The sequence below is a fragment of the Peromyscus maniculatus genome, chromosome 12 (genome assembly GCF_049852395.1).
Source record: "Peromyscus maniculatus bairdii isolate BWxNUB_F1_BW_parent chromosome 12, HU_Pman_BW_mat_3.1, whole genome shotgun sequence".
Taxonomy (NCBI): domain Eukaryota; kingdom Metazoa; phylum Chordata; class Mammalia; order Rodentia; family Cricetidae; genus Peromyscus; species Peromyscus maniculatus.
The window spans coordinates 86,235,292-86,262,159 of record NC_134863.1 but is presented as its reverse complement, the minus strand read 5'-3'; the positions used below and the strand labels follow the sequence as shown (position 1 = coordinate 86,262,159).

General features: G+C 47.2%; 1 protein-coding gene across 2 annotated transcripts in view; it reads right to left on the bottom strand.

Annotated features, from left to right (window-relative positions):
- The window catches only part of Pcp4 (Purkinje cell protein 4), a 68,431-nt gene extending 44,140 nt beyond the window's left edge, over positions 1-24,291 (bottom strand). The window contains exons 1-2 of one of the 2 annotated variants that reach the window (XM_042259593.2): positions 24,157-24,291; positions 23,191-23,295 (exon numbers count right to left, since the gene is read on the bottom strand). In XM_042259593.2, the coding sequence (XP_042115527.1) occupies positions 23,191-23,286 (96 nt within the window). In that variant the 5' untranslated portion in view covers positions 23,287-23,295; positions 24,157-24,291. Of the gene's footprint in view, positions 1-18,279; positions 18,420-23,190; positions 23,296-24,156 lie in introns of those variants that run through there. The other variant, XM_006981374.3, reaches the window with a different exon arrangement.
- Between the last annotated feature and the right edge of the window lie 2,577 nt (positions 24,292-26,868).

Below are 26,868 nucleotides of genomic sequence, written 5' to 3'. Positions count from 1 at the left end.
GAGGAAGAAAGCAAAAATCTCACGTATAAGCCAACTAACCATGACCATGGTGGAGTCCTGTAGACATCTCAGTCTATTTTCTTTCTGTCTTTTGTTTGTGAGCACACGTGCATTCTGTCTTATGAAGGTGGCTGCATGCCATATAAATGTAATTTTGGTCACAAGTGTGCATTGCAGTGTAAAAGAGCAGACACGAGTCAACGGTCAGTGTGGAACTCTAATTGCACAGATCTGACCATGTGAAGGGTCTGGACCATGTTGTCCAGCTCATTTGAAGTAACAGCCCTAAGCTGTCGTGCCCATGTACCTTCTATGTGCCAATAAAACCACTTGGCTGTGTTTATTCAGCTTAGCGTGACAAAGATTCACAGTGATGAGCACAATGCTGCCATCCTCCCTGGAAAGAGATGGCATAGAAGGTTCTGGATGTTTCTTTAATTTGTGTGAAGTTCACCGTAACTTTTGCAGCATTGTGTGTTCAGTGCTGTATACCTCAGAATGTAAGCTGTTTGGTGCGAAGGTCTTCACAAGGTACTTGAGCTAAGATAGGGCTAATTCTTGAGCCCTAATCCAGTGTGACTGTGTCTTTCTGAGAAGGGACAATTTGACCACAGACACAGTTACAGAGAGAGGACATCATCCACATAGAGCCAAGGCCAGTACTAGTCCCAAGGCTCATTCCCTGTCTTCTCTAAGGTGTCTGATGTTTCTCTAGATGTCCCCAAAATGTAGTTACACAGACCTCTGGAGCAGGGGCAGGTCATGGGGCTTAATATGGAAGGAAGGAGACGGGCATGGTGGCATGCCCCTGTGATTCTGCTCTTGGGGAGGCTGAGGCAGGAAGATGAGTTCATGACTAGAAGTGAAAACTAGTTGATCCGTAAATAAGGAGCCTTCCCTGTGTGATGTGGTGATATATTGTGTACCCTAATAAACTTTGCCTGAAGATCAGAGGACAGAACAAGCCACTAGATTAAACATAAAGGCCAGGCAGTGGTGGCACACACCTTTAATCCTAGCATTTGGGAGGCAGAGATCTGTCTGGATCTCTTTGAGTTGAAAGCCACCCTGGACTACATGAGATTGACTCGGTCTAGAAGAGAAACAGAGTCAGGCAGTGGTGGCACACACCTTTAATCCCAGGACTTGAGATGTTATGCTTTTGCTTGGGAAGCACACACGCTTTTAATCCCAGGAAGTGATGGCTGGGCAGAGAAAGGTAGATAAGGTGTGAGGAGACAGGAACTAAAGGCTTTTCGGCAGAAGCATCCCTTTCAGGTAGGCTTCTTTCAGGCTGAGGAGTCGGTGAGGTAAGAGGTGGCAGCTGTGGCTTACTCTGCTTCTTTGATCTTTCAGCTTTCACCCCAGTATCTGGTACCCAGTTTTTTATTAAAAGACCTTTTAGAAATTCAAGCAACAGTATGTGATGCTGATTCACAGTGAGCCTGCTCATGGTCTTGTCATTCATTACATTTCCAATCCTTCCACTATTCATTTGGATGGGGGAAGGTCTCAGGCAGGGTCTTATGTAGCCCAGGTTTGGCCTGAACCTTCCTTTGTAGTAAAGGCTGGCCTTGAACTCCTCATCCACATGTCTCTGCTTCCTGAGTACTGGGATTGCAGGTGTGGCACCATGCCTGGCTTGACTCTCACTGGTCCTTATAAAGCACCATTTGAAAACCACTGCAGCCAGTCTCCTCCATCAACAGAGGTCTGAAAATATTAGTGTGGTCTAATGATAAAGACAAAGAAAAACACACAGAAACACAGAGACAGAGACATACACACACAGAGAGAGGAGCAGAGAGATACAGAGACAGGGAGAGAGATATGTAGAGAGAAACATAAAGTCAGAGAGAGATAGAGGCAGAGAGAGATGGATATGGAGAGAGGGGGGGCCACACAGAGAGAGGTAGAGGAAGACAGACAGAGAGAGAGACACACACAGACAGAGGGAGATATAGAGACATAGAGAGGAGCCGAGAGACACACAGAAACAGAAACAGAGAGTACACATTCACCCAACTTTGATTACAATATATTAATATAATTGCTCCTTTCCATTATTCAACATTAGTCTCTTAACTGTGCCCAATTTACAAATTCATACAAAGTATGACTATACAGAAAACATGTCATGTCTGGGGTTCAAGACACCAGTCGTTTTAGAAACCTAAGAACAGGAGAAACCAGCTGTGTAAGGTTTAATCATTCTAAGCCCCTGAGGCCATCTGTTCTGCGAAATTATAGGCACTGTGGGCTTCTTTGGGTCCCACACTAGAGCCTACTTCACCCAGGGGGAACTAGTGAAGGAGGCAGGGACTGGGCCTAAGGGGCCAGAGAAGAAGTGACCCTAAGAACGCAAAGGGACTTTTCAGGAGGATGCGACAGTCAATCCCTCAATGATAAGACTGCAGACATGCCAAAGCACACACAAGGGAAAGGAGTGAATGCCACTATATATAAACTATACCTTTGAAGTCTGGCTTAAAAATACAAACAACAACACAGACACACAAAACTTAAAGCAACAAAAGATGAGATCATAGACAACCCAGGGTATCCCAGTCCAGCCACTCTTAGAGTTGTGACCCTGCAAAGGACAGTGAACTTCACTGGGCCACAGTCTGCTCATCCACAAGATGGGAACAAGAAGGCATCACCTCCAGGGAGCTGTGAGAACTGACTGCTCACACCGCAGGAATCACTCCCCAAAAAGAACAGCACACGCAGCATAAGAATGGAAAATACAGGCTTTTAAAGAAGTAGGCTGTTTCTTTTCATATATAAATAATATATATAATATTATATATAGGTATATATTTACAGTAACAAAAATGGCTACATTTGGCTCAGTCACTGGAAGACTAAGAGTGACCATCCATCCCATACATGGCTGAATGATGCTAAGTGTGTGCCTCAGCATCATGGTTCCTTTTTCTAGTCAACTTCTTCAAGGAGAATTAAAAAGCATGAAATTCAGCATGTCCCTACAGCTACTATGAGATTCCAAAGATAGAACACTATTTTTAAGCTGCAGCCTCTCTCTGGGTCAGTCATTCAGTTGTTGATCCCAGTAAAGGTTCCCTAGACCCCTGATTCTGCCACAGATATGCTTTGTGATTTTGGTACAAATTACAGATCGTAATTTTTTTCTAGAAAGGGACAACACAGGAGGGAGACGTGCTGATGGCCAGAACATCTTGAGGGTGGAAAACTGAAAGAACCTAATGGTTCCATCTCATGTGTACACTGGACTCAGTCACTTCAAGTCAGAGGTTGGATGAAGGCCATGTGAACTGTCAGATTAATGCACCCTTGCCCTCCTTGAAAACCCCAAGATTGTGGAATATCACACTTTCTTCATCCAAAGAAACCCAGCTCCTCCCACCCACCCTCCTCCCCCACCGACTGCCTGCTCTGGAGTCATTTCCTTAGCTTACCCTCCTGGCGAAGGTCACTGGGGTAAAGGCCATCTACATGCTTGTCACAGTTTCTGTGCTTGACAAAGAAGACAGAGGCATGGATATCCAGGAGTTTACGATTGTATTGTCACAGAACATGCAGAGGAAGTCACCTGACACCCACAGAGAGGAGCAGAACAGAAGAGATTTGCTTCTCTCCCTGCTCGAGAAGTAACTGATGACCAGCCAGAGGGCAGAAGTAAGAAAGAGGGTGGACACCTGCCAATGCAAAGACAAATGCAGGAACAAGGCTCACCTACAGCAGCTCATTTGAGGATGTTTACCTGTGAAGATGATAAGAAGGAAAAAAGCCAACAGGCAGAGCCAGTTTTCAAGGACTGAATGAAAGCTGTAAGGCAATTAAGACAAGCACCAGGTCTGCCTGTCCCTCCTGTAAGGTGTGATTTCCTTCAGTTCTTTTACATTCCAAAGGCCAGAGGAACAGAATGTTCACTCATATGGGATCAACTGAGATATCAGAAACGGGCCACACAGAGAGATGCATCTTTTCACTGCTGTCAACAGTAACAAGATTATTCCCGTCTTCCATCATCCATCCCATCATAGATATGCCCTGTAAAGTGCAGGGCTGGGTGTGCTCAAAAAAGAACAAAGAATAACCGGAGAGCACTGTATTAGTTACCTTTCCTGTTGCTAACTTGACAAAAGAAATGGAGGGAAGGAAGAAGGAAGGAAGGAAGGAGGGAGGAGGGAGGGAGGGAGGGAGAGAGGGAGGGAGAGAGGGTGGGTTTATTTTGGCTACAATTTGAGGGCTCATGGCGTGAGGGTACAGTCGGTCACAGTGGCAGAGGCACGGTGGCAGGGGTGTGCGGCAGCTGGTCACACTGCAGCCACAGTCAAGAAGCAGAAAATGGCCAGGCGGTGGTGGCACACGCCTTTAATCCCAACACTCAGGGAGGCAGGGGCAGGCGGATCTCTGTGAGTTCTAGACCAGCCTGGTCTACAGAGTGAGTTCCAGGACCAACAAAGCTGCGGAGAAACCCTGTCTCAAAAAACAAAGAAAAAAAAAGAGAGAAAGGAGGAGGAGGAGGAGGAGAACAACAAGAAGAAGGCTGGTGCTCAGCTCACTCTCCCCCTTTTATTCAGAGACCCCAGCCTGTGGGAGGGTGTCACTAACATTGACCGTGAATCTTCCCACCTTAGTTAACCCAGACATACCCTCCTGGATGTGTCCAGAGTTCTGTTTCCATGGTGATTCTAAATGTCATCAAGTTGAGAGCCAACATCAACCATCATGATTTCTGAATGAAACCACACAACTGGAGAACCTCTCTCTGCTGTCCCTGCATGCCCAGCTATCCAGGCTGCTGAGGTCTCCAGTTCTGGCTCTATCAACCCTCTTGTGGCTGAGCCAACAAAGACCAACTGCTGTGCTCAACTTCTTCACCAAGTGAACAAGCAGGAATATGAGGAAAGAAAAGACGCAAGCCAAATCCATTGCTACCCAGGAGAACCCCATAGTAAGGCCGAGTGAATGGATGCTACCTCAAGTCTGGCAAACACATGTTCATTTCTTCTATCAGTTTAAGGCTCTGTCTTCAAATGCAAATGACTATGCGTTCCCCTTTGAAAGAGCATCAACTCTGGCACTGCCAGGGAAACGGCCCTGCGGAAGGTATAACACCAAGGTCCCAGCTAACAGAGGTAGGAAGAGGTTTGGAAGTACACCCAAGGATGTCACCACCAAGTGAGATGATGGAACTTACACAGACCAGCTTAGAAGTCCAGCGCTTGACTCTTGCCTTGCCTCATTGCAGGAGAAAGCCTTGACTTAGAAGATGGAGGGCACGGACTGTGAGGTGCTTCTACCACTGGTGGTACAGATAACTCAGTCCATCTGCGTGCAGACTGGGGTCATCTGTGCCCCTCCTTATTTTAAGAACAAAGCAACTGCGTCGAGACGGATGACGTCACACACAGTTACATTTTAGGGAACAAAATGAGCTTGTCTTAGAACCTGATGGTGAAAACACCTGTGGGCAGGGTCCGTGCGGTGCCAGATTCCCAGGCCTGTGTCATGCACCTGTGAGAACAGTGTTCTGAGAGTGGGGAGAACCCTTGGTGACTCCTGACCTATGGGCCACGTGGTTGTGGACTTCCTAACTCCCACGCGAACGCCATTCCTGCAGAGCCAAAGCCTCCTGATCTCCTGCTGAACGAAGATGCTTATTTAGCACTGTGTGGTGCTAAATGTGTTCCTCTCCGAAGGGGATGCCAAGCTTCCAAAGTGGGAGACTTTCTTTTTTGGAATTAAAGAAATTGCCAGATTTTTTTTTCCCCACTTAAATGAAAATAACTTCACAAAATGGTAGAAGACCGAGGTTGTATACTTTTGGAAGAAAGGAGGATGTTTTGTCCTAAATTAGCTATCATAGCTCAATACTTAAAAGTTAAGACAGATCAGAGGGCAGGACAAAGGCTGGGAAGATGACTCAGGTGGCCAAATGCTTGCAATGTAAGCATGAGGCTGGGAGTGCAGATCCCTGGAGCCCTCGTAGAAAAGCCAGGCATGATGGCATATTTGTAATCCCAGTGCTGGGGGGGTAGAGGACGGAGGATTTCCAGGGCTCACTGGCCAACCAGCCTAACTGATGCCTCGAAGGAAGTGGACAGCATTGCTAAGGATGCACTCAAGGTTGTCTTCTCGCCTCCACATGCATGTGTGTGCATGCACAGGTACACACACACACACACACACACACACACACACACACAATTAATTAATCTATTTCATAACCTCACTGCTCAAACAATTCTCAAGGTCAACCAATTGACCCCTGAACAAACGAATTTCTCATTTGAGCGTCACACACTAGGTTCCTCAGAGTCAGCCCAGAAGCTTCTCCAGACTGGGGAGAAAGACCTGCTTCTAGGGTCAGACATGGGCCATCTCAGTCTCCAGTTCACATGGAAATAACAGACTGCATGTCTAAAGCCCCCGACCCACCAGGGTGACAGAATTACATTTCCTTTTTCATTTCTTTCATTTTCCTTTTAAGCTTTGTTTGTTTTCATCAAAGAGCTACCAACGCTTTTATGTCTACCCAGGGCTGTCTGCAGGGTAAAGTGACTTAGGCAACTGTGTCATACCACACCCTAAAAAAGAAGCTGGTGGGAGCTCATGGACTCTGGCCTGTCAGCTGGGGAACGTGCATGGGACAAAACTAGGTCCTTGGAATGTGGGTGACAGTGTTGTGGCTAGGTCTGTTTGGGGAGCCCCTGGCAGTGGAACCAGGACTTATCCCAGGTGCATGAAATGGCTTTCTGGAACACTTTCCCTAGGGTGAGACACCTTGCTCAGCCTTGGCAGAGCGGGGAGGGGCTTGGTCCTGCCTCAACGTAGTATGCTGGACTTTGTTGACTCCCCACAGGAGGCCTTAGGCTCTCTGAGAGTGAATGGGGGGGGGGGGTAAGGTGGGAGGGCAGGAGAAGGGGAGGGAGGGGGACCTGGGATTGGTATGTAAATGAAAAAAACCCTTTTTTTAAATAAATAAATGTCAGGGGAGGGGAAAGGACCTCAAATTAGGTCTAATGTTCTGTTGTCACACCTCAACATTCTTAAGAATGTTTAACAAGGGAAGTTCTATTTTTTTTTTTTTTTCACAAATTGTCACCAGTCAGATTCCAGTCCTCTTAGATGTCCCAACCTTGAGCTAAAACACCTCAAAAGAGCCATGGGAAAGAAATAAGGAGAAAGAGTGGGCTTAACAGCTGATGTTTTTAAATCTCTCCCTTTCTGCTAGATCTGCTGGCCCTTTCCCATGTCTCACTTCAGCTTTGTGATTCCGAAGGGACCCAGCAAGCCAGAGCAGAGATCCCCTGAGACCACTTCTCACAGCTCTAAAATCACTTTAGGCTGCATGGTTTTTTTGTTTGTTTGTTTGTTTGTTTGTTTTTGTTTTTCTGTGTGAAAATTCAAAGTCTTCATCCAGAATTCAACTGCAGGGAAATGCTCACATGAGTCTCTCCCAGAACTGACTCTCGGCAAGAACTCAGCAGAGAAATGATGACGTGGGAATTTATTAAAAAAAGAAAAGGGAGGGTGGCCCCTAGAATGAAACAGGCCAGTGTGGAAGATGAGAGAGATTAAATCTCAACAAGGTGGGGAACCAGCTATGAACCTGAAGGAGGTATTCGATGGAGGTGTTTGACAAATTGCTACAGCTATTTTAAGAAATATTCTTCAAAAAGAGGCAAAATAACCTACATTTCTAATGTGGAGAACACTGACAGAAAAAAAAAATGTTTTTGAGAGATAGTCCTGTATTAGCTAGAGATTTTCACAGGGCTAATGCAGATGTGGGAACTGAGTTATAAATAGAAGCTGAGTCCATCCGAGGGCAAAGTCTAAAAAGAAGAGAATAATAATGATGGTCAGGAAGCCACCTGGGGCCCGAAGGCTCAAAGAATGCAACCATATGCCATTATGAATCAGCACCAGCACTCCTGGAAGATCAATTGCAGACAGGTCTAAATTCACCAGCTTTCTCAGAATTAGAATGTGTAAACCTTACAAAATAAAGCAAGGTGTAAAATCCCAAGAAAAATATTGTTGACTGCACTTTTGTGACCTATCGCCAATATATCACAGGAAACTTTTCCCTCTTCATGTTTTTTAAGCGATGTGGAAATCCATGAAGCCTCTCTATTATGAGTAAGAATGGGAATGTGTTCTGCATGTCTTAGGATATTCTTGACATTGGGGCATGTGATGGCATTTGTCAACGTGATCAAAGTCTAGAATCTCCTGGACAGAGTCTCTGTATGTGCCTATGGAAGGTCATTTGATTATGTTAGTTCCTGCGGGAAGACCCATCTTCAACATGGACAGGGACCCTTCCCTAGGAGGGGAGTCCCAGATTACATAAGAGGAGACAATCTCCTTTGCTTTCCTCCCTTTCTGCATCTTGATGGTGGGTTTGGTGTCACCAGCTCCCTTGAACTTCTGCTGCTATGACTTCCCCGGCATGATGGACTGTACCTGGAGATTAATCCTTCTTCCCTTAAGTTGCTACCATCAGAGCTCTGTATCACAGCAACAGGAAAAGATTCCAAGACAGGGAGCTTAAAATTAAGCATAGCTCATGCAATGTGACTATGGATAACCTCTCAGTTGACTCTAAAATATTAATCCTTTAAGATCTACTAACTGTTATGTGATCCTCATCAGTAACCGAGTCCTCCCTCCTTTGGTAGCTGAACCTCACCTCTCTTCTTCTCAGCCCTGCACAGTGACAAATCACCTAATATTTCCCTGACACTTGTACCCCATGTGGAAGCCATAGTAGAATCAATCTTATGTGGCTCTGTCTCTCCACTCTAAGAGGTTGGGACTGTGTGTTTCCATCCCCTCAGCAGTGTGTGACAGGTAACCAGAAGTCCACCAGAGGAAGTTCAATGCTGTGGGCTAGGGATTAAAAGGTGTGGAAGACACAGTCACTTATAATGTCACACTTGTAGAGGACAGGAAGCAATATGGCTTATCATATGTGTGCTTGTCAATGATATATGCAATGGCTTTGATCAGAACAAGGGCCAGCATTCTCTGGGACATAGAATATTCTTTCTTACTCAGAGCCCTGGGAGGTGAGTGGGGCATGGAAGTGGTTGGTCTAAAGTCATAGCCAAGAAAACTCTACAAGACCAAAGTAAACTTTGCCCACAGCATCTCCACAAACTATTCCATGGGCATAGTAATGATAATATGTGACTGGGATGTGGGGGCAAAGAAATCAGAACAGAAAATGAACCTCTGGGAAGCCAGGAAGAGTCTGGGAGGGAAAGTTGGCTTTGTCCAGACTTCTATGGGGCTCTTTTTGCTGGAGACTAAGAAAAATAACCAGGACTATGTTGTTTCCAATTATTTCTTGCAGAGACTTAAGTGGAAGTGAGACCAGTACAAAAGGTAGTGGGTAGCTTCCAGAATATGACAGAAAATGAGAAATTTAATAGGATGAGAAATGTGGAAGAGAAAACAAGAGCAGCTTTTCCTCAAGAGCTCTGAGATTTTCAACAAGATTAATTTCAGGTCACTCGGTCCCCTAATGAAAAATGAATGCTTTCAAGCCAGTGAAAAGTACCAATGAGTCACAAGTACTGGTAAGGTTGCAGCAGGAGGGTCATTTGTCCCCAAGACGCTGGTCTGAGGGAAACTGAAAGGACATGCCTTGAAGATTGATGGATAGATGAATAGACGACAAGTGGACAGACAGACAGATATATATGTACATAGATGATAGATATAGATGATTGATAATAAATAATAGAAGATAGATAGATGATAGATTAGAGATATAGATAGATAGATGATAGATAGATAGATAGATAGATAGATAGATAGATAGATAGATAGATAGATAGATAGATAGATAGATAGACAAACAGTAGATAGATGATAGGTAGGTAGGTAGAGAGATGGGTGGTAACAAATGAAAAATGAAAATGACCACTTCGAGTGATGTGTCTAACACAGTCTCTTTCACAGCCACAGTCTTTCCTTGTGTCAATCGTTCTTAAACTGACACCAGCCAGCAGGAGCAGAGCTGCCATGTTCAGCTGTACATGTACACAGCACAGCTCTGGGGGTATCATTGACACAGATCACTGTATGAACACCTCTGAGGTTGAAGAGAACTGAGGGTTTATGTTTTATCTACTTACGGTGATAGCCATTAAATACTGGGTTTCACAAACAGCTAACAACTGGACTGATATGGATTTTTCCCTTTCTATGGGGGTGTCATGAGACTCTCATGGCTGGAAATTATCTGTCCTTGATATCCTCCTTAATGACATGCCTTGAAATTATTTCTGTGCCACATCAAATGCCTCATGCTCCATGAAGAGTACTCAGATCACACCACCTGTCTAACTAATTGCACCTCCCCATGTCAGGTAAGTGGCTTTTAGTACACACCATGCCATAGGCATAGCTAAACCATATTAGCACATAAGCATAATTTTAAAAGAAACAAAACTGAGTATGCATATACGTACAAAAATTGTCAATGATGGGGTTTAACCAGACAGAATATCAGAGACCCCAAGGTCCTTGGGGGACATTATTCTATTGTCCTGTCAATGTCTATGAGAGGCATAAGCAATCCAAAAAGTGACGTCTTGACAGCATCATTGTTAGGGCAATCATGCTAAGCGGAAAGTCAGAGGTGGGAGGGGAAAGATTGGTGATGGCAACAGAAGAGTCCTCAGACACAGGGACAGAATGGCAGCAGACCACCAGCTACCCCAACTTAGGTGTGCCGTCCCACATGGAACTCTTTGGAAAGGAAGTCTCCAAGCTCTTGCTCCAGGTGGGTGTATGCAGGTTTCTGGGTCTCTGCAGTGTTTCAGACACTCACCCCATACCAGTACAGATGCCAGCCCTGAACAGCCACTCTCAAGCTCAGATGTGACCAGTTTGTAGACTCGGGAACATCTACAGTTCCATGTTAGAGTAGGTAAAACTCTTTAATGTTTTGTTTGCTGGCCTCAAACTTGCTATATAAGCAAAGATGACCTTGAACATGTGATCCACATGCCTCCATCTGTCTACCCAGGGCTGGCAGTACAGACATGCACTACCATGTCCCATTTATGTGTTTATATCACAGCTTGGTGCACACTGGTCAAGCACTCTACCAACTCAGCTACCTGTCAACTCCAATTCACTTTTTTTGTATTGGAATCTAGTCACATGACAGACTTGTGTACCAGCTTTTGAAAAAGATTTTAGGAAAAGGGAGGATACATTTCCTTATTGTGTACTTACTCTTACTTGATTTAGATAAATGTTCACATGCATTGTCATTTCTAAAAATTATGTAAAAAAAAAAAAATGTAGCTAGTCTGCTAAGCATTTGACCCCAGAGCAGGTGTGGTGCTCTGGGGTCATATGACTATTTCTTTGGTCACACCTCACTAAAATAAGTTGGATTTTAGTATCAGGAGGAATGTTTTCTCAAGTCAGCCCAGATCCCAGCCCAGTTACTGCATGGTCAGAAACAGATCAGTGACTGGATAAGAGGTATGTCTGACATCTGAGTCTTATTGTAGCCAAGACTGTCTACAAAAGCGGGCAGAAACTATGAAGAATGAGGTACTTCCCTGCACCTAGTCTCACTACTTTACACTGTAAAAATGGCTTCCTTTGTGTGGGAAGAACAATCCACTCTGAACCCCAACCAGATGCTCTGTGTAGGGATCCTGTTGTGCATGGAGGCTTGTTTTCATGCCCTACAATTCTCATTTGTCTCTGTTTTACTTAGAAGGTGGCAGGTTAAGAACAAATAGAAAACATGGGAGGTTAGCGAGTGATTGATATCTCCATTGGCAATGCTGTAAATCTGGGCAAGTGCTTTCTCTCTCAGAAACTGAAAGACAAGTCACACCATGAGATCCTGATGCAGAGATTTAGAACTATTTGTGAGGCACAAACAATAACAGGCAGATTAATTCCCAATGTGTGTAACTTAGGCTGAACTGGTCATGGAAAGCAGCCCTGGAAACGGGTGTTAGATTTATGGGTTTGGGCCACCGAGGGATGTGGCAGGCTAGTTTTGTTGGTTGTACCCATGAACTTTTCATGTTTCTACTCAATTGAAGAGAGGTGTGTACCTCACTTCAGTTTAAAGACTGGAAATGGCATAGCCAAAGTGCAAGGCTGAAGCCAACAGAGCAGGGGTCTATCACAGGGCTGTGGGTGTAGAAGGGGCTCCTCCACCTGGGAGCACCCCAAGAAAATGCTTTTGGGTTGGTCGCCTTCCGTGTACAGTCCTGTTTAAGATATTTAGACATCTAAACATATTTTGGTACCTAAAGTAGCCAAATGTGGGGCTGGGGAAATGACTTGGTCAGCAAAAATACTTTGCAAACAAGCATGAGAACCTGAATGCAAATCCCAAGCACTCACATAAAAAGCCAGGCATGGCAGTGGGTACCTTTAATCCCAGCACTAGGAGGTGGAGACAGGCAGATCCCTGAGTTTACTAGCCAGCCAGCACAGCCAACTTGTAAGCTCCAAGCCATTCTCAAAAGAAAGCTGAACAGCTGAAGAGCACCACTAGAGACTGTCCTCTGGCCTCCACCATGTGCACACACAAGTACACGCACCCCCACACATATGAACACACAAAAATAACATTAATGATAAGAAAATAATAAACCCATCAAATGTTTTAATTAAGATACCTGTTTTCATTGCTGTAACAATTTGATGATTATTGATAGCTAATTTTAACTGTTGATTAAAATATTTACATCTACAACATGCTTTCCGTCTGTTTAGACATATTTTTCCTCCAACAATATGCTGTGATTTACATGCCTGTCTTCATGCCAGAAGCCCTACCATGAAAGATCTGCCTAGACTTTCTCCTCTCACACAGCCAAACTATTCTGTGTCAATACAGTAGAGCCAATTTCCAGCTGACCCAGGCTCTGTCTGTCTATGTCCTTTTCGTTTAGAGTCCATTCAACTCTTCTGAAGTGAGTCCATCTCAGAGGAGATTAACAGAGATTTGTTCTGTCCGAGCCGACCCCCCTCTCGGCTCCTGTACTTTTCCTGGCATTTCCCAAATGCCCAGTGTTCTTTCTCTTGGGGTTTCCCCCCATCTTCTCTCCTTTTCTTTTGCTTCTATGAGAGCATGTGTTCTTCGTGTATGGCCACAACCCCATCTCCCCCTAAAAAATCTGAGTGGCACACTCGGGTTTCAGACTGGGAGCAAAGAACAAAATGCAGGCTCTGTCCCCTGCTGACACATCCCACATCAATAGGAACGCCTGGAGAAAGAGCCCTGGAGCATCAGTCACAGCAGCTGATAATCCACACTGGAATTCCACTAATTCATTTAGTTGCTGGACACAAGCCCAACTCCACCCCTGGAGCCCTACCCCTCCCCATCTGCAGGTCGACAGGATGCTTCAAGTCCGTACAGTGCACCTGCACGGCCTTAAGAGCATGCTGGCTTGAGCTGGGTTTAGGAAGCCAGAGACAAAGGGAATACAAATCTGTACACCTGCAGCCTTTAAATGCTTCACAGAAATTAGTACGAAACCCTGAGCCTGGAGCTGGTGGTTCTATGTTTGTGTTCAAATGATTCCTACACGCCGCAGACTGAGAACTGAGGAAGCACAAACAATTTCACTGGAATAAGACCTCTCAGAGCACTGAGGGAAGAAATTACAGTCTAAACGCTAGTGCAGGGGCTGTGTCCATCATGGACTCAAGAGGCTTGCCTGACACAAGCTTGGGTCTTCTTTTCTGTGGATCACATCACCTCCACCAAACCTTTAATAAAATCAGTATTGAGTCATGTATTCAGCTTTCTCTCGGGGGGAAAAAATGCACCTTGCCTTCATTCATTCTTAGAATTCAAAAGAGAAAACACTGGGTGCTTAGTTAACGAGATGCATTTTTGAGCAAGCGAGTTTTATGACAAACCACTACAATCACCAGCCCTGAAAACACGCTTTTGTGCCTAACCTTGGCACCTACACTGTAATCACTATCCCCCATTTAAGGGAGAAAATAACGTTTACCATTGTGTGGTTTAACATGAGCAAAGTCCACGTTTGAAAATAACATCGTGAAATCCATTAATTTGTACAAATAATGTATGGTAATAAAAATTTACTACGTGGATCTCACTAGATCTTTCCATATCCCTGCTTCATGTGCTCTCCTAAATGAGGCCAGACTTACATAAGAAATCAAGTTGCCATTCGACCTTCCATTGAAAACACCATATTTGTCTATAACTCTCAGAATCCATGCTTAACCACTGGTCTAAGCTACACAGCCCTTCTCCAAACCCAATCACCCACGCAGCGTATTGGCTCCAGTTCGCTATGGCAGTGAAGTCCTGAGAGTCTGGACTACAGCTCTAATTCTCACCTTGGGTCCTTTCATCTTCTCATCTGTCTCTACACTGAGTTCCCGTGAGAGCACACTGTGTGAGGCCCCAAGCCAAGGTTGCATATTTTAAACCAGTATCTCCTTCTACTTCCATCTCCTGTGCCTTCTCCCAGGATTCCTGTGCAGGGAGCCTCCTGAAGTGCTGTCAGCCCCTGCTTTCTTCTTTCCTTCCAGATCACTGTCTTCAGTAAGAGGCAACGGATCCATTTCAGTGCTTGGGAAACATATACGTGTGTGCGCATATGCCCTTGAATGTCTGTGATCTTGTCTCAAGCACATCTTCACCAGGCATAGCCCTTTCACTGTGGCCAGTGTCTACATGGACCAAAGATCCCTCGCTCTGGGCTAACCCATCCCACCTAAGCCAAAACAGGCAAAGAGCCCAGGATAGAGCTCCAGGGAGGCTTATGGTCTCATGTCTAACTAACAGCTGTTGTCTGGTATACAATGGGATTGTCTCGCCAAATACTTTCCAAACAGGGTGATAGGGCATGTCATGTTTTAAATCCATTCTCCATTAAAATCTCACTCCAGGCTCTCCTAAATTAGTTTTTTTGTTTGTTTGTTTGTTTGGTTGGTTGGTTGGTTGGTTGGTTGGTTGGTTTGGTTTGGTTTGAAAAGCCACTTAAAAGCAAACCCCCGGTGAGAACCTAGGACACTATATTTGCTCCCAGGAATTCTTTTTAGCAAAGGGAGGCTCTTCCTCCTTGCACATTGGTACTTTGTAACCTTGGGCCTTGCTGAGAAGATTTCAAATGTGGTTACTGGATTTAAGCCTACATTTCGATCCCTACAAAATTATTTCCCAATGCATCTCCTAGATGGCCCCAAGCACATCTGACATACTTTAATACTGATGAAAAGCAGATGCCCCCAAACCAGCCACCTCCACTCTCACTCTGACACTGCCCTAAATTTGGATTTATTTCCTTTCTATACTCATCTTTTGTTTTGATTTTTTTTAATAAATTTATTTTTTATTTATTTTACATCCAGACTGCAGTCTCCCCTCCTTCCTCTCCTCCCAGTCCCTGTCCCCTGACCCCAACCCCTCTCCCCACCCCACAATCCACTCCTCCTCCATTTCTGTTTAGTAAAGGGCAGGTCTCCCATGAGTGTCAACCAAACACGGCATATCAAGTCCCTTTCTACACTTCAGCTGTTCTACTTGACATGTCAATCCCCCAGTGGTGAAACAATAAATAACGGTTCTGAGGTATGAAAACCACACTGTGTTAAGTTGTCCAGTTTAGAGCCAGCTTCGGAACCAGTTTCCTGTTGACCCTTCCTCCCCTTCAAGGCCAGAAGTCCCAGAAGGACAGGGAGCTGACCCCAGGGAGCCTTTGGCTTTTTGGGGTCTCTTCTGGCCAGCCCAGGCTTATATTTACTCAAGGGAAAAATGAGAGATCTCTGGAGATTCTGCAGCTACAATGAACCCTGAGAGCTGCAGAAGGAGACTTACCACACACACACACACACACACACACACACACACACACACACACACACACACATAGGCTCCAGCCCCCAAATAAGCCTGAGGGCAGAGGAACAGCCATACCTCTGCTTTGAATGCCAACTAGTCATATAAGCACATAATGGTCATGTGCCTCCAGGCCTGCCTGGGAGTTATTCACACTAGAAGCCATGTGTGTAGTTCATCCAACTAAAGAGAACCTTTGGGACTTGGTGCCCTTCCCAGTTCCTCAGCGATTTGTCCCCTTTATTAAATTTTAAAGCAGATTTAAGTTTTAGTCAAAGGATAAAATTCCTCTTTTCTGAGGAACACCATCATCCAGGGACTTGGAGACTGGCCAGCAGGGGGAGCTCAGGAGCAGCGGTGTGGATGAGAAGCTGAGATGGAGGCAAGGGAATGTTGTGTTTGTTGAAGGGCTGGGGACACAGATGCAGAGTCTGCATTTTAGGGACTTTCACCCACAGGGTTTGAAGGAATGAACACTCAGGCTATGACACTATCTCGTGGATAGCTGGGACGGGGGGGGGGGGGGGGTATGTGAGATTGCCCTAAATACAGATTCAGCAGAAGGGAGGTTGTGATCCTAACTGTGGGTCACACTCTGGGACAGAGCTCCTCCCTGGAAACGCACATGGTCAAGAGATCCGCCGAGTGCCCAGGGAGGGCACAGAGGACCTCCATAGCATCATGAGCCTCCACAGGAAATGAGTGGAAGGGCACTGTCCCAGCTGCTGACTGACACAGGAGAAGGACCCCTGCTGCAAAACTGGTCTGCTGAGTTATGGATGGGAAAAGCTGACCACACAGCTGACCACCCCTTCTTACTGCAAACAAGGGGAGGTTTCTCTAAGCCTTGTGCTTCTGAAGTCTCAGTGAAGCCTGGAAGAAAACCCACCCTCCACACAGAAAGGAAAAGAGACCTTGTCCTCAAAGCCCTTGCTCATCGGAGCCCCGGCTCCCTTTCCCCAGATACTCGCCTCCTTCTGCTCCCCCTGCCCCAGCTGTTCAAAGAGCCCCATGTGCATTTGGACACCATCAGGAACCTGGAACCAACGACTTCAGCGTGAGCAGGCCAGCCCTGGATCTCCTGATTGGTGGCTGGTGGCCTTGAATCAGTCAGTCACTGCTCTGTGGCTCGGTTTCCTCGTCTGTCACAGGCTTCCCCGGGGTATGGAGAGGCTCGCAGAAGGGGGCACAGGTAGGAGTTCTTGGCACACTGCTCTCAGCACTTACACCATGAGGCAACCAATGGCTGTCACTGTGGCTCCTGTCCCCAGGGTTGCCAGGAGACTCCCATCTCGTGGCCCAGATCCACCCCCCTCCCCCAAGCTCTTGGCTCTGTCCCACGTCCTGTGCCTCAGTGCAGCACCACCTCTCCCTTCTTCCTGTTAATATCCAAAGCCTCCCGTCAAAGAGAGGAGAGCCGTGAGGAGGCATTCGATTTCTGAAGTTAATTCTACTCTAGACTTCCAAAAAAAGATCACCCATCTGTCAAACAATTTTTTTTAAATAAAATACAAAGACGATAACCGATCTCTCAAAGTAATTAAGTATCAACCAAGGGGAAATGAAAACAGACTTGCCCAGGCTTCTGGTTGAAAGAGGATAGCATTGTATAACCCTAAATCTTCATGTGGGAGAGATTACAATCTCTTCTTAAGAGAAAAATATGCAAGCCACCAGTTTCCCCCAGCATAACATGTTCTGTATACACATAACCATAATCAGAGAAGGGTCTTCAGTTTGAAATGTGCTCTTCTGCCAACACCCCCTGGTGTCTCAGAGTAGCAGTCTGTCTGTCTGTCTGTCTGTCTGTCTGTCTCTCTCTCTCTCTCTCCCTCTCTCTCTCTCTCACACACACACACACACACACTCACTCAGGCTTGGACTTTGCATGCTTCCTGGGGCTCTGATTAGCTGATTAATGGCAAGCCGTCCCTGTCATAGGCAATGCTGCAGGAGCTGCTACCCACCCCAACCCAAACCCTCACCCCCTCCCCACCCCTCTTCTGAAGCCGGATTTCCCAGGTGCCTGGCTCTCTATCTGCTAACACTCAGATTGTGTCCCAAGGAGACACATGAGGACACAGTCCCCGGAAGAAGCACAGACCCTCATGAGGTAATCAAACCTTTCTCCTCAGAGGTACAAAGCCCGAAGTCATAGATCAGAAACAATGTACCTACCCCTTGTTCTTTCTATGGCTAATTTCAAAAGTTGTAAACTTAACCAGTTTCTACACGGCCATTCAAACCAAGCTATCAGGAGACTCTATCCTCAAAGCAAATAATGACAAGGTTCGTTTGCCCCTGAGCCCCTCTGGGCACCTTCATGTTTCTGAGACTCCCAGAGGTGCGGACCCTTCTCACTCCCCGGTTTCCCTGGGCTAAGTGTAAGCGTTGCTCACCTCACTCATGTTGGCCTGACTCCGCAGCTAGGTCCCACAGAACAGCACAGAAGGCAATGCTCAGGGGTGGCTGTTTCTCTGGTCCTGGCTTTTCTCTTAAAAAGAGCTGCTGGGTGGCATCATGCCTCCCGCCAGCCAATGAGATGCATTCACCTGTCTGAACGCCTGCAGACATCCGAGAGTGCAAAGAGCCACCTAGTGGAATAGAGTGAAACTGCATGGCAGGTCTCTGCTCCGCTTCCATCCAGGAACCAAGGAATTTGCTGAACACCAGAGCATCCACCCTAAAAGATTTGACACCCTACCACAGAGATATTTGCTCATCAGTTTTCGTGGCTGCTCTGGCCACAATAGCAAGGGAAGAGAGTCAGCCTAGTTCCCCATCAGCAGATGAATGGATAATAAAAATGTGGTACAGTTGGTTTTATTCAGCAATAGAAGAAAAGGAATCGTGACATTAGCAGTGAAATGGATGGAAATGGGAAATACTTATAGTAAGTGAGGTAAGCCAGACTCAGAAAGAAAAATGTTCCTGCTCATATGGAGATCCTGACTTCAACTTTTTACATGTGTTTATTTGAATGAGGGTGGGTTCCAGGGACAGGGGTGGGGAGGGTAAAATAAGACCTGTGATATGAAAGTGGACAGGGAATTCTGGGGGTAGAGGGTATAGATGAGGAAGAGGGGCAAGGAAATGGGAGAGAAGAGGGCCTGGGGAGGGCCAACCAAAACTAAGGATTATGAAAGGCCATAAGGAAACCTGTTGCTTTGAAAGGTGTTTTTTTTTCTTTTTTTAATAAAGGAGAGATAAACATAACAATCACAGGCACGCAGCTGGCCACAGGACTGCCACTGTTGACTTATTGGGAGGTATGAGATTCACGCTCTCGGGAACGTACCTCACATGTCTGTAATTTACAGATTCGGTTTCCCAGTGAGGAGCAATGGGAAACCAGTGGGAAGTGGCTCTTGTCCCTCCTGAGCTTCCAACCACTGTCACCTCCTCCCTTTGGGGGCACCAGCCTCAGACTTTAGAGTGTAGCAGTTCTGTCCCCTGTCCCTCACCCCTACCTGTCTGTCTGCTTGGACCCTAGGGTGGAAGGACATGAACAGGTGTGTGTTATGACCTTTGGGGTCAAACACTCCCAAGTCCCAGTCGGCAGTGATGGGGGAGCAGGTTTTTTCCCTTAGGGTTCTCACAGCCTCACCTATCGAACAGGATGCCAGGGAAGGTCTCCTCACCCTGGGCTCCTCACCCTGGTCCTGTCTAGCCTTGTGGGTTAGAAGCTCTTTTTTCCCCTTCAGTCCTGACCTTGGGAGCCTTGATATCCACAACGTAGTATCTGCCAGATGAGGAGCATTCACAGCCTGTGTTTTAGCTGATCCCAATGAGCATCGACATGACTAGAAAGACCAGGTCAAGTGCCCCAAAACCTTTCCTAGTGTCCCCAATGCCTGTCCTGGCACCTCCCTGCACCCAGAAGGGCCTGCGTTACACCCTGTCTACTGGTTTCCTCTTCTTAGCTGCGTCCTCCCCAACCTGTCAGCCTTATGTTCCCCATGCCAGCATCACAGCCATCTTTCCATGTGTCTCCAAATGCAAAGGAGAAAGCCAGGCACCCTGCTAAGAGCTCTAGTCCATGCACATGGGTGTGGCATGGAGAGCAGCAAGCCAGAACCTCACCTTCAGCTCCTACGGGTGCCCTACCTAACTCAGAGCCATTGTCGTGGGCATCATGACATTCCCAAGTGTGTGGAAGCACTGGATGCTCACCAGGGTACATACTTCACAGAGTGAAAGATGTGAGAGGTATGGTATACAGTATATACATACACACATGCTACTGTGTATATTATATACAAATTAGTTATGCATCCTAGCCATATAAACTAGTAAGGACAGCGCCCTCTTCATCCTCTCCCTCCTCTTCCTCTCTGTGCCCTCAACTCATCCTTATAAAGGCTCAATATCATGATATCCTTGATATCCCCAGGCTCTGGAAGTAGACCCAGGACCATAGTACTATCTGCTCTGCAAACAACCAAGATAAAGGGAAGCTCACTATCCTCAGAGGAGACCATATAGCTTCTGAAATGCAACCACTCCATCCCTCCCAGGAGATGCTTGAACCCACGGTACCATCTGGTGCGGACACAACCCTTCAATGGCAAACTTCACAGAGTTCCACGTGTGTTTTACAGCCTGGGTTGCTACAGAGAGGAAAAGCAGAGAAGTCACTGAGAGCCAGCCCTTACCTGCTCACCAAATGCTGCAGCAGACCTGAATTTTCTACACACACACACACACACAAGCTTGCAGCATGCTGGGTCTTGGGAAAGAAGAAACAGATGCTGGGATTCCAAGAGAAAAAGCTTAGACTGGCCATGCCAAGCAGAGCTGCATTGTTAGTGAGTTGAATGCACAATTGCTAGGGATTAATATGGAAGAGGAGGTGGAAGCTGTCATGGCCTGAATTGGGTACCACTTTCCAATTAACTAATCCCCAGTAGCTTGAACCACGGCTAATTGGGCACAGAGTCTTCACAGAGCTAACCAACATTAAGATGTGCTGTTAGAATGGCCTAGTTCAAAACTCCTGGTGTCCTCATGAAATCAGGGCGCAAGCACACAGAGAGAACAACCTTGGGAGGCACAGAGAGAAGTCACCATCTACAAACCAAGGAAGGACCACAGAGAAAGCCTTCACTGAAACGTCTTGATCCCTAACATCAATCCTCTGTGTCTGTGGTGTAAACCCGGTCATGTAAGTGTGGAGTAGCACCTGTTGTCTTTGAGACATGCACATGCAAACATATGCACAAGCAAAATCAGACATGCCCACAAAGGCACAGTCACACTCACCTGTGAAAGTGGGGGCACATGCTTGTGAGTAAGCAGGCACCAAGCACACAGCCATCGTCTCCTAAGGTGACCAGCGACTCCTTCAGGGCTCTAGAGTCCCTGGAGAACCAGCCCTCAGCCTGAGAATTAAAAGAATTTCATAGCCAACATCTCAGAATCTCTGAGCCTGGGGCTGAGGACAGTAAATGTTCTCTCACCTTTCTGAGCAGTTCTGATAAGCAGTCAGATTTGAGAACCACTCAAAACAGTGATAAAGGGCAAACACACATATGTACACACATATACACATGCATGTAGACATACATATGTACACACATATATGCAAACACATACAAATGCTTGCACACATATATACTACACACGTATGTACACACACACACACACACACACACACACACACACACGTCACTCACTCACTCCATCTAAATCTTCCAGACTTTCTTCTTCCACTCCTGCCTCGCCCCTTCTTTCTTTTAGGGCCATCTTGGTTACAGTTTGATTTTATATACTGACGTCCTTCAGTCTCTGAGGGGAGCCATTCCAGGATCCCCCACGGATGTCGAAATCTACAGGTGCTCAAATTCCTTGTCGAAAATGGTGCAGGCTTGGCAGAGGACTCTCTCTGTCCTTTCTGCCATCCCTGGGTCACTTGTACACTATGACAGTTGTACAGAATTGCTCAGAGAATAACAACAAGGAAAAAAGCCTCGCCTCAGGTGCAATCCTTCTTCAGACAACCCTATCTGCAGATGGGGATCCCACAGATCACACAACACTACATCACACAGTAGCTGTCACATGGACCAGGAAGTTGGAACCTGAGCGCAGGTGTGACAAATAGTTTTGTATACAACTTTATCAATGTCTGTCTGATCCTCATTGTCCAATTTCCTCCAACAAAAATATTAAGACTTTGCCTCTGATGACCTAAGCTCTGTGTGTTTGTGTGTGTGTGTGTGTGTGTGTGTGTGTGTGTGTGTGTGTGTGTGTGTGTGTTTGGGTGTGTACTAAGTATACTGAGTTGAGCTAGGAAATAAATGTTTAAATAACTTGAGGAGAGTCAGATTTATGGCTTCGTGTATTACATCTCAGTTCATGTTTCACTCTTGCTATATTACAATATAAGCAGCTTTTGTAATTTACAATTTATGAAAACAGTGCAGTGTGTGTGTGTGTGTGTGTGTGTGTGTGTGTGTGTGTGTGTGTGTACTCATGCATTAGAGACATACTCTTGCCTGAGGGGGCAGAGCTTGGCCAAGAAATTGATGAAACCATAGGCACATTCTATTTTTGACTGGGAGCTTTTAATCAGACTTTTATGTCAAATGCATCATTCTTCAAACATGGAGAAAAAAATTTTAAGCCAGGCCTTGAGTAACCCCAGCTACCCGGAGGCCTATTGTAATCTCAACTGCTTGGGAGGCTGAGGCAGGAGGATGTCAATTTCAAAGCCAACCTGGACAACTGAGTGAGCCTCTGTCCCAAAATACAAAGAGAGTCAGGATGTTGCTTACCAGTAGTCACCTAGCCAGCATGTGCAAGGGCCCAGGTACAATCCCCAGAGAAGAAGGAAGGAAGGAAGGAAGGAAGGAAGGAAGGGAGGGAGGGAGGGAGGGAGGGAGGGAGGAAGGAAGGAAGGAAGGAAGGAAGGATGAAGGAAGAGAGGGAGGGAGGGAGGGAGGGATAGAGAGAGTAAGGAATGGAAGGAAAAAAGGGAGGGAGGGAGGGAGGGAGGGAGGGAGGGAAGGGCGGGCCACCCCTAGCCTCCCTCCTGCTCCTCTTGGTTTTGCTGCCTGGCATCTTCATGTTTCATGGCCCAGGTGCCACTTTGTGCCCACACAGTGCACTTAATCCCTGCACAGGAAGCAGCTTTGGCACTGACAAAGAATACAGTCCATCCCTCAAAGGAACTGCAGCAGGGCTTGACTATGGATTCCAGCATCCATGATACCCCTCCTTTTCCTGCTCCCCAGTCAACTTCCAGGAGAGTCCTGTGCGCCTCTGCAGTCCCCAGCATCCCCACCCTCACAGGGGCCCATGGCTCCCACCTGGGTTTTCATCTCTCCGCCACTTTGAACATTACCAGCCTGCTGGATGTCACTGGACTCTGAGCCAAGGGGATTCTTGGGTTGTGATGACTCCATGGGGTTCTCCTAGAAGCATGTGACAATGGTCATGACACACCAATGGGTTGCCACTGCCTGTGAGTCTTGTCTTTCCATCTGGGCTTCACACACCTTGAAAGAGGGAGAGGCCAGGCCCTCCCACCCTGCTCATACTTCCGCAGCTCTTAGGAGTCACATAGCCCAGCAAGGAATGAGCACTCAAAACTACTTCAGAGCACATAAACATTCCAGCAGCCGCCAAGTGTGACTGCTAATGCGAGAAAGAAGACTCTAGACACACTTCCCAAGGACAAGTAAGAATTTTCTTTTTCGCAAGTGACAAAGAGTCTTTCAAAGGCCCCGATGCTGCAGGTTTCAGGCCCGCTTTCTAGAAACTTCTTTTTTTAATTCAATTCTAGCAGAGCAAACCTCTTCCAACCCTAGATCACTGGGGTTTGCTGCCTTTATGGGAGAAACGGATTGGCAAAGACGGGAGCCTGTGCCTTGTAGGGGTCTAGCAGACGATGTAGCTCAGCAGTCAGGTCCTTCTGTCCTGCCTGCCCTCCATCTCCACACACTCTTGGTCCCATTTGCTTGGCTGCTCTGTAGAATGGGTGTGTGTGTCTTCTCGTCCTCTGCTGTTATTAGAGTTTGCTGTACTTCCCCTCCTCGTCTCTACCTCTTCATCTCTTCTCTCCACTCCATCCCCGACCCCGTCTGTCTCTTCCTCCTCTATAGTTCTCTCTTATCTAAAATCATGTGTATTTCATGCCCTCAGTCTTCCATCCCCACCTTGATGCTGGGTTGAATCACTGTTTCTTTCCCAAGCTACCAGGGTCAGCAGAGAGAGAGAGGCAGCTGAGGGGAGGAACGTGGCCCCTCTTGGGAGCTCGAGTGTAGCAAACTTACCTGAAGCTGGTGTCTTCTTGAGCGTTGAATTATTCCTTGTTTACGGCGGAAAAGGTCATTTTGTCACCTGCAGTCTCTTCCAGCCCAGTGAACTGAGTAAGCTTGTCCTGGGGAGCAGGGCTGTCTGTGATGCTCACGGAACCAGCTTGTGACCACTCCTGTAGCCTTCTATGTCACAAAGGCCAGTGGCATTTGCCAAGGGCTACACTGTGGGCCTGCGGCAGGACTCAATCCCCGGGACCCCTGGCCGCTCACAAAACTGTGCTTTGTTGTGTTCTTAATTATCTGGCCCTGTCTCCATTGTGGAGCAGGTAGAGCTTTCCAGTCCACAATTCACAGTGCCCCCAACCTGCTCACCTGGAGCTGGGGACAGCGCCTGTTTATATGTGTTCCTCTGAGTTTGATATGTCAAAGACCTAGCCCCCGACCTGTTTTTGGAAGTAGGGCTTTAAAGAGAGGAGCAGAAGATAGGTCCTGGTCCACTATGACCCGTGTCTTTACATAGGAGGAAACTGGGACACACACACGCCCAGAGTGATGAGACCATCCTGAGAAAATGCTGTCTGCAAGCGAAGGAGGGGGCCTTGAGAGGAACCAGACCTGCTGACTCCTTGACCTTGGACTTCCAGCTGTCAGTAAATCCTAGCTGTTTCTCCTCCTATTGTAGAATCCTATTGCAACCTCCCAAGTTGACAGTGCGTTGACAGTGCCCCCCGGCCCACAGCCAAGGCTGGCTTCTGTCATGGACGCCGTAGTAGGCACTCCAATCCCCACCTCACATACCAAGGACATGTTCTCTCAGCTGCTGACAACACCAGCAATGGACTCCATTCTCAGCTCAGTGTCCCCAAAGGCTGTGCTAACAGCAGGCTGCTGCCTGCAAACCACTGTGCCATGCAGAGGAGGTGTCTCTCCCCGGAAAGCCTGGGGCTTTGTCACAGTTCAAGACAACTCTATCATTCACCTCAGCTCTAAAACCTCCACAGGAAATACAGCAACTGTTCTTCCAGAGTCAGCCCATTTGTTCCATCCCCCCTTTCAGTCCCCCATGGCTGTGAGTCAAGGCCCTTATGATACTGTTCTGCAGTCTGGTCTCCGCTCCATCTCGCCTTCCAGGCAAATTGACCAACACAGGGGTAACAAGAGCAGAGAGGGAGAAATCTGAGTCATCAACCCAGTATCAGGCCATATGGACCCCTCGGTGGTCACAGGTACAGTGTGCAGGCCATGTGGATCCCTTGGTGGCCACAAGTACAGTGTGCAGGCCATGTGGACCCCTCGGTGGTCACATGTACAGTGTGCAGGCCATGTGGACCCCTCGGTGGTCACATGTACAGTGTGCAGGCCATGTGGACCCCTCGGTGGTCACAGGTACAGTGTGCAGGCCATGTGGATCCCTTGGTGGCCACAAGTACAGTGTGCAGGCCATGTGGACCCCTCAGTGGTCACATGTACAGTGTGCAGGCCATGTGGACCCCTCTGTAGTCACAGGTACAGTGTGCAGGCCACATGGACCCCTCGGTGGTCACATGTACAGTGTGCAGGCCATGTGGACCCCTCGGTGGTCACATGTACAGTGTGCAGGCCACGTGGACCCCTCGGTGGTCACATGTACAGTGTGCAGGCCACATGGACCCCTCGGTGGTCACATGTACAGTGTGCAGGCCACGTGGACCCCTCGGTGGTCACATGTACAGTGTGCAGGCCACGTGGACCCCTCGGTGGTCACATGTACAGTGTGCAGGCCATGTGGACCCCTCGGTGGTCACATGTACAGCAGTGTGCAGGCCATGTGGACCCCTCGGTGGTCACAGGTACAGTGTGCAGGCCACGTGGACCCCTCAGTGGTCACAGGTACAGTGTGCAGGCCACTGAAGGCAGCAGAGGGAAGGTTAAGGGGTTTTCCTCAAGGGAGAAAAGAGGAAGTATGAGAACAATGGGAGTGTGAAGGGACCCATTCCAAATCAACATAAAAGCAGAGGGCACACTGCTGGAGTGGATAAATAAATCTAGAAAACACAGCGAAGGTATCATCTTTACCAGGAGTCATCAGGGAGACCAAGGTTTGGAAGACCAAAGACCAAAGAAGCAAGATAGCTGCAGAGAGAATTTCAAATATTTTCAGAGTGTTCACTGGAGTCTCTGACTGAGTATCAATCTACACAAGAAAGCTGCCTGAAGCCAAGGTGGCGAAACCGCAAAGGACAGGGTTGGAGCTCCAGAATAAATCCCAGAGGTTCTAGAGAACCAGCAAACATTCACAGTGGAACAGACTCAAAGGCCTGCACGAGGTCTCTGCCCTTCCTGAAGCCACAGGTTTTGTGCTGGTGAGAGGAGCCCATATTCTCAAGAAGCTCTCCTGTCTGTCTTCTGCAGCTATGACTGGGATGCTAGGGAAGGCCATTGCAGAACTGGCTTAATGGTGGCAACAAGCATGGAAAGACTTGGGAATACCAGAGGCCAGGGGAGAGCAGCCAACCATCAAGAGCAAGGTGAGTGTGCCCTTCAAAATGAATGAAGGATTGGAGGCAGCCAGTGGCCTGACATGGCCTACAGCTGTTAGCAGATGCGAACAGAGCACAGAACCCACAGAGTGAGGTGTTGGGGTGGCCATCAGGAAGAACATGGAGTCAAGACAAGTAGGTCTCAAAGGAAGAGCTAAGTGATCCTCTGTCTCCCACCAATGGATTTTGGCAACATCTGAGGACACTT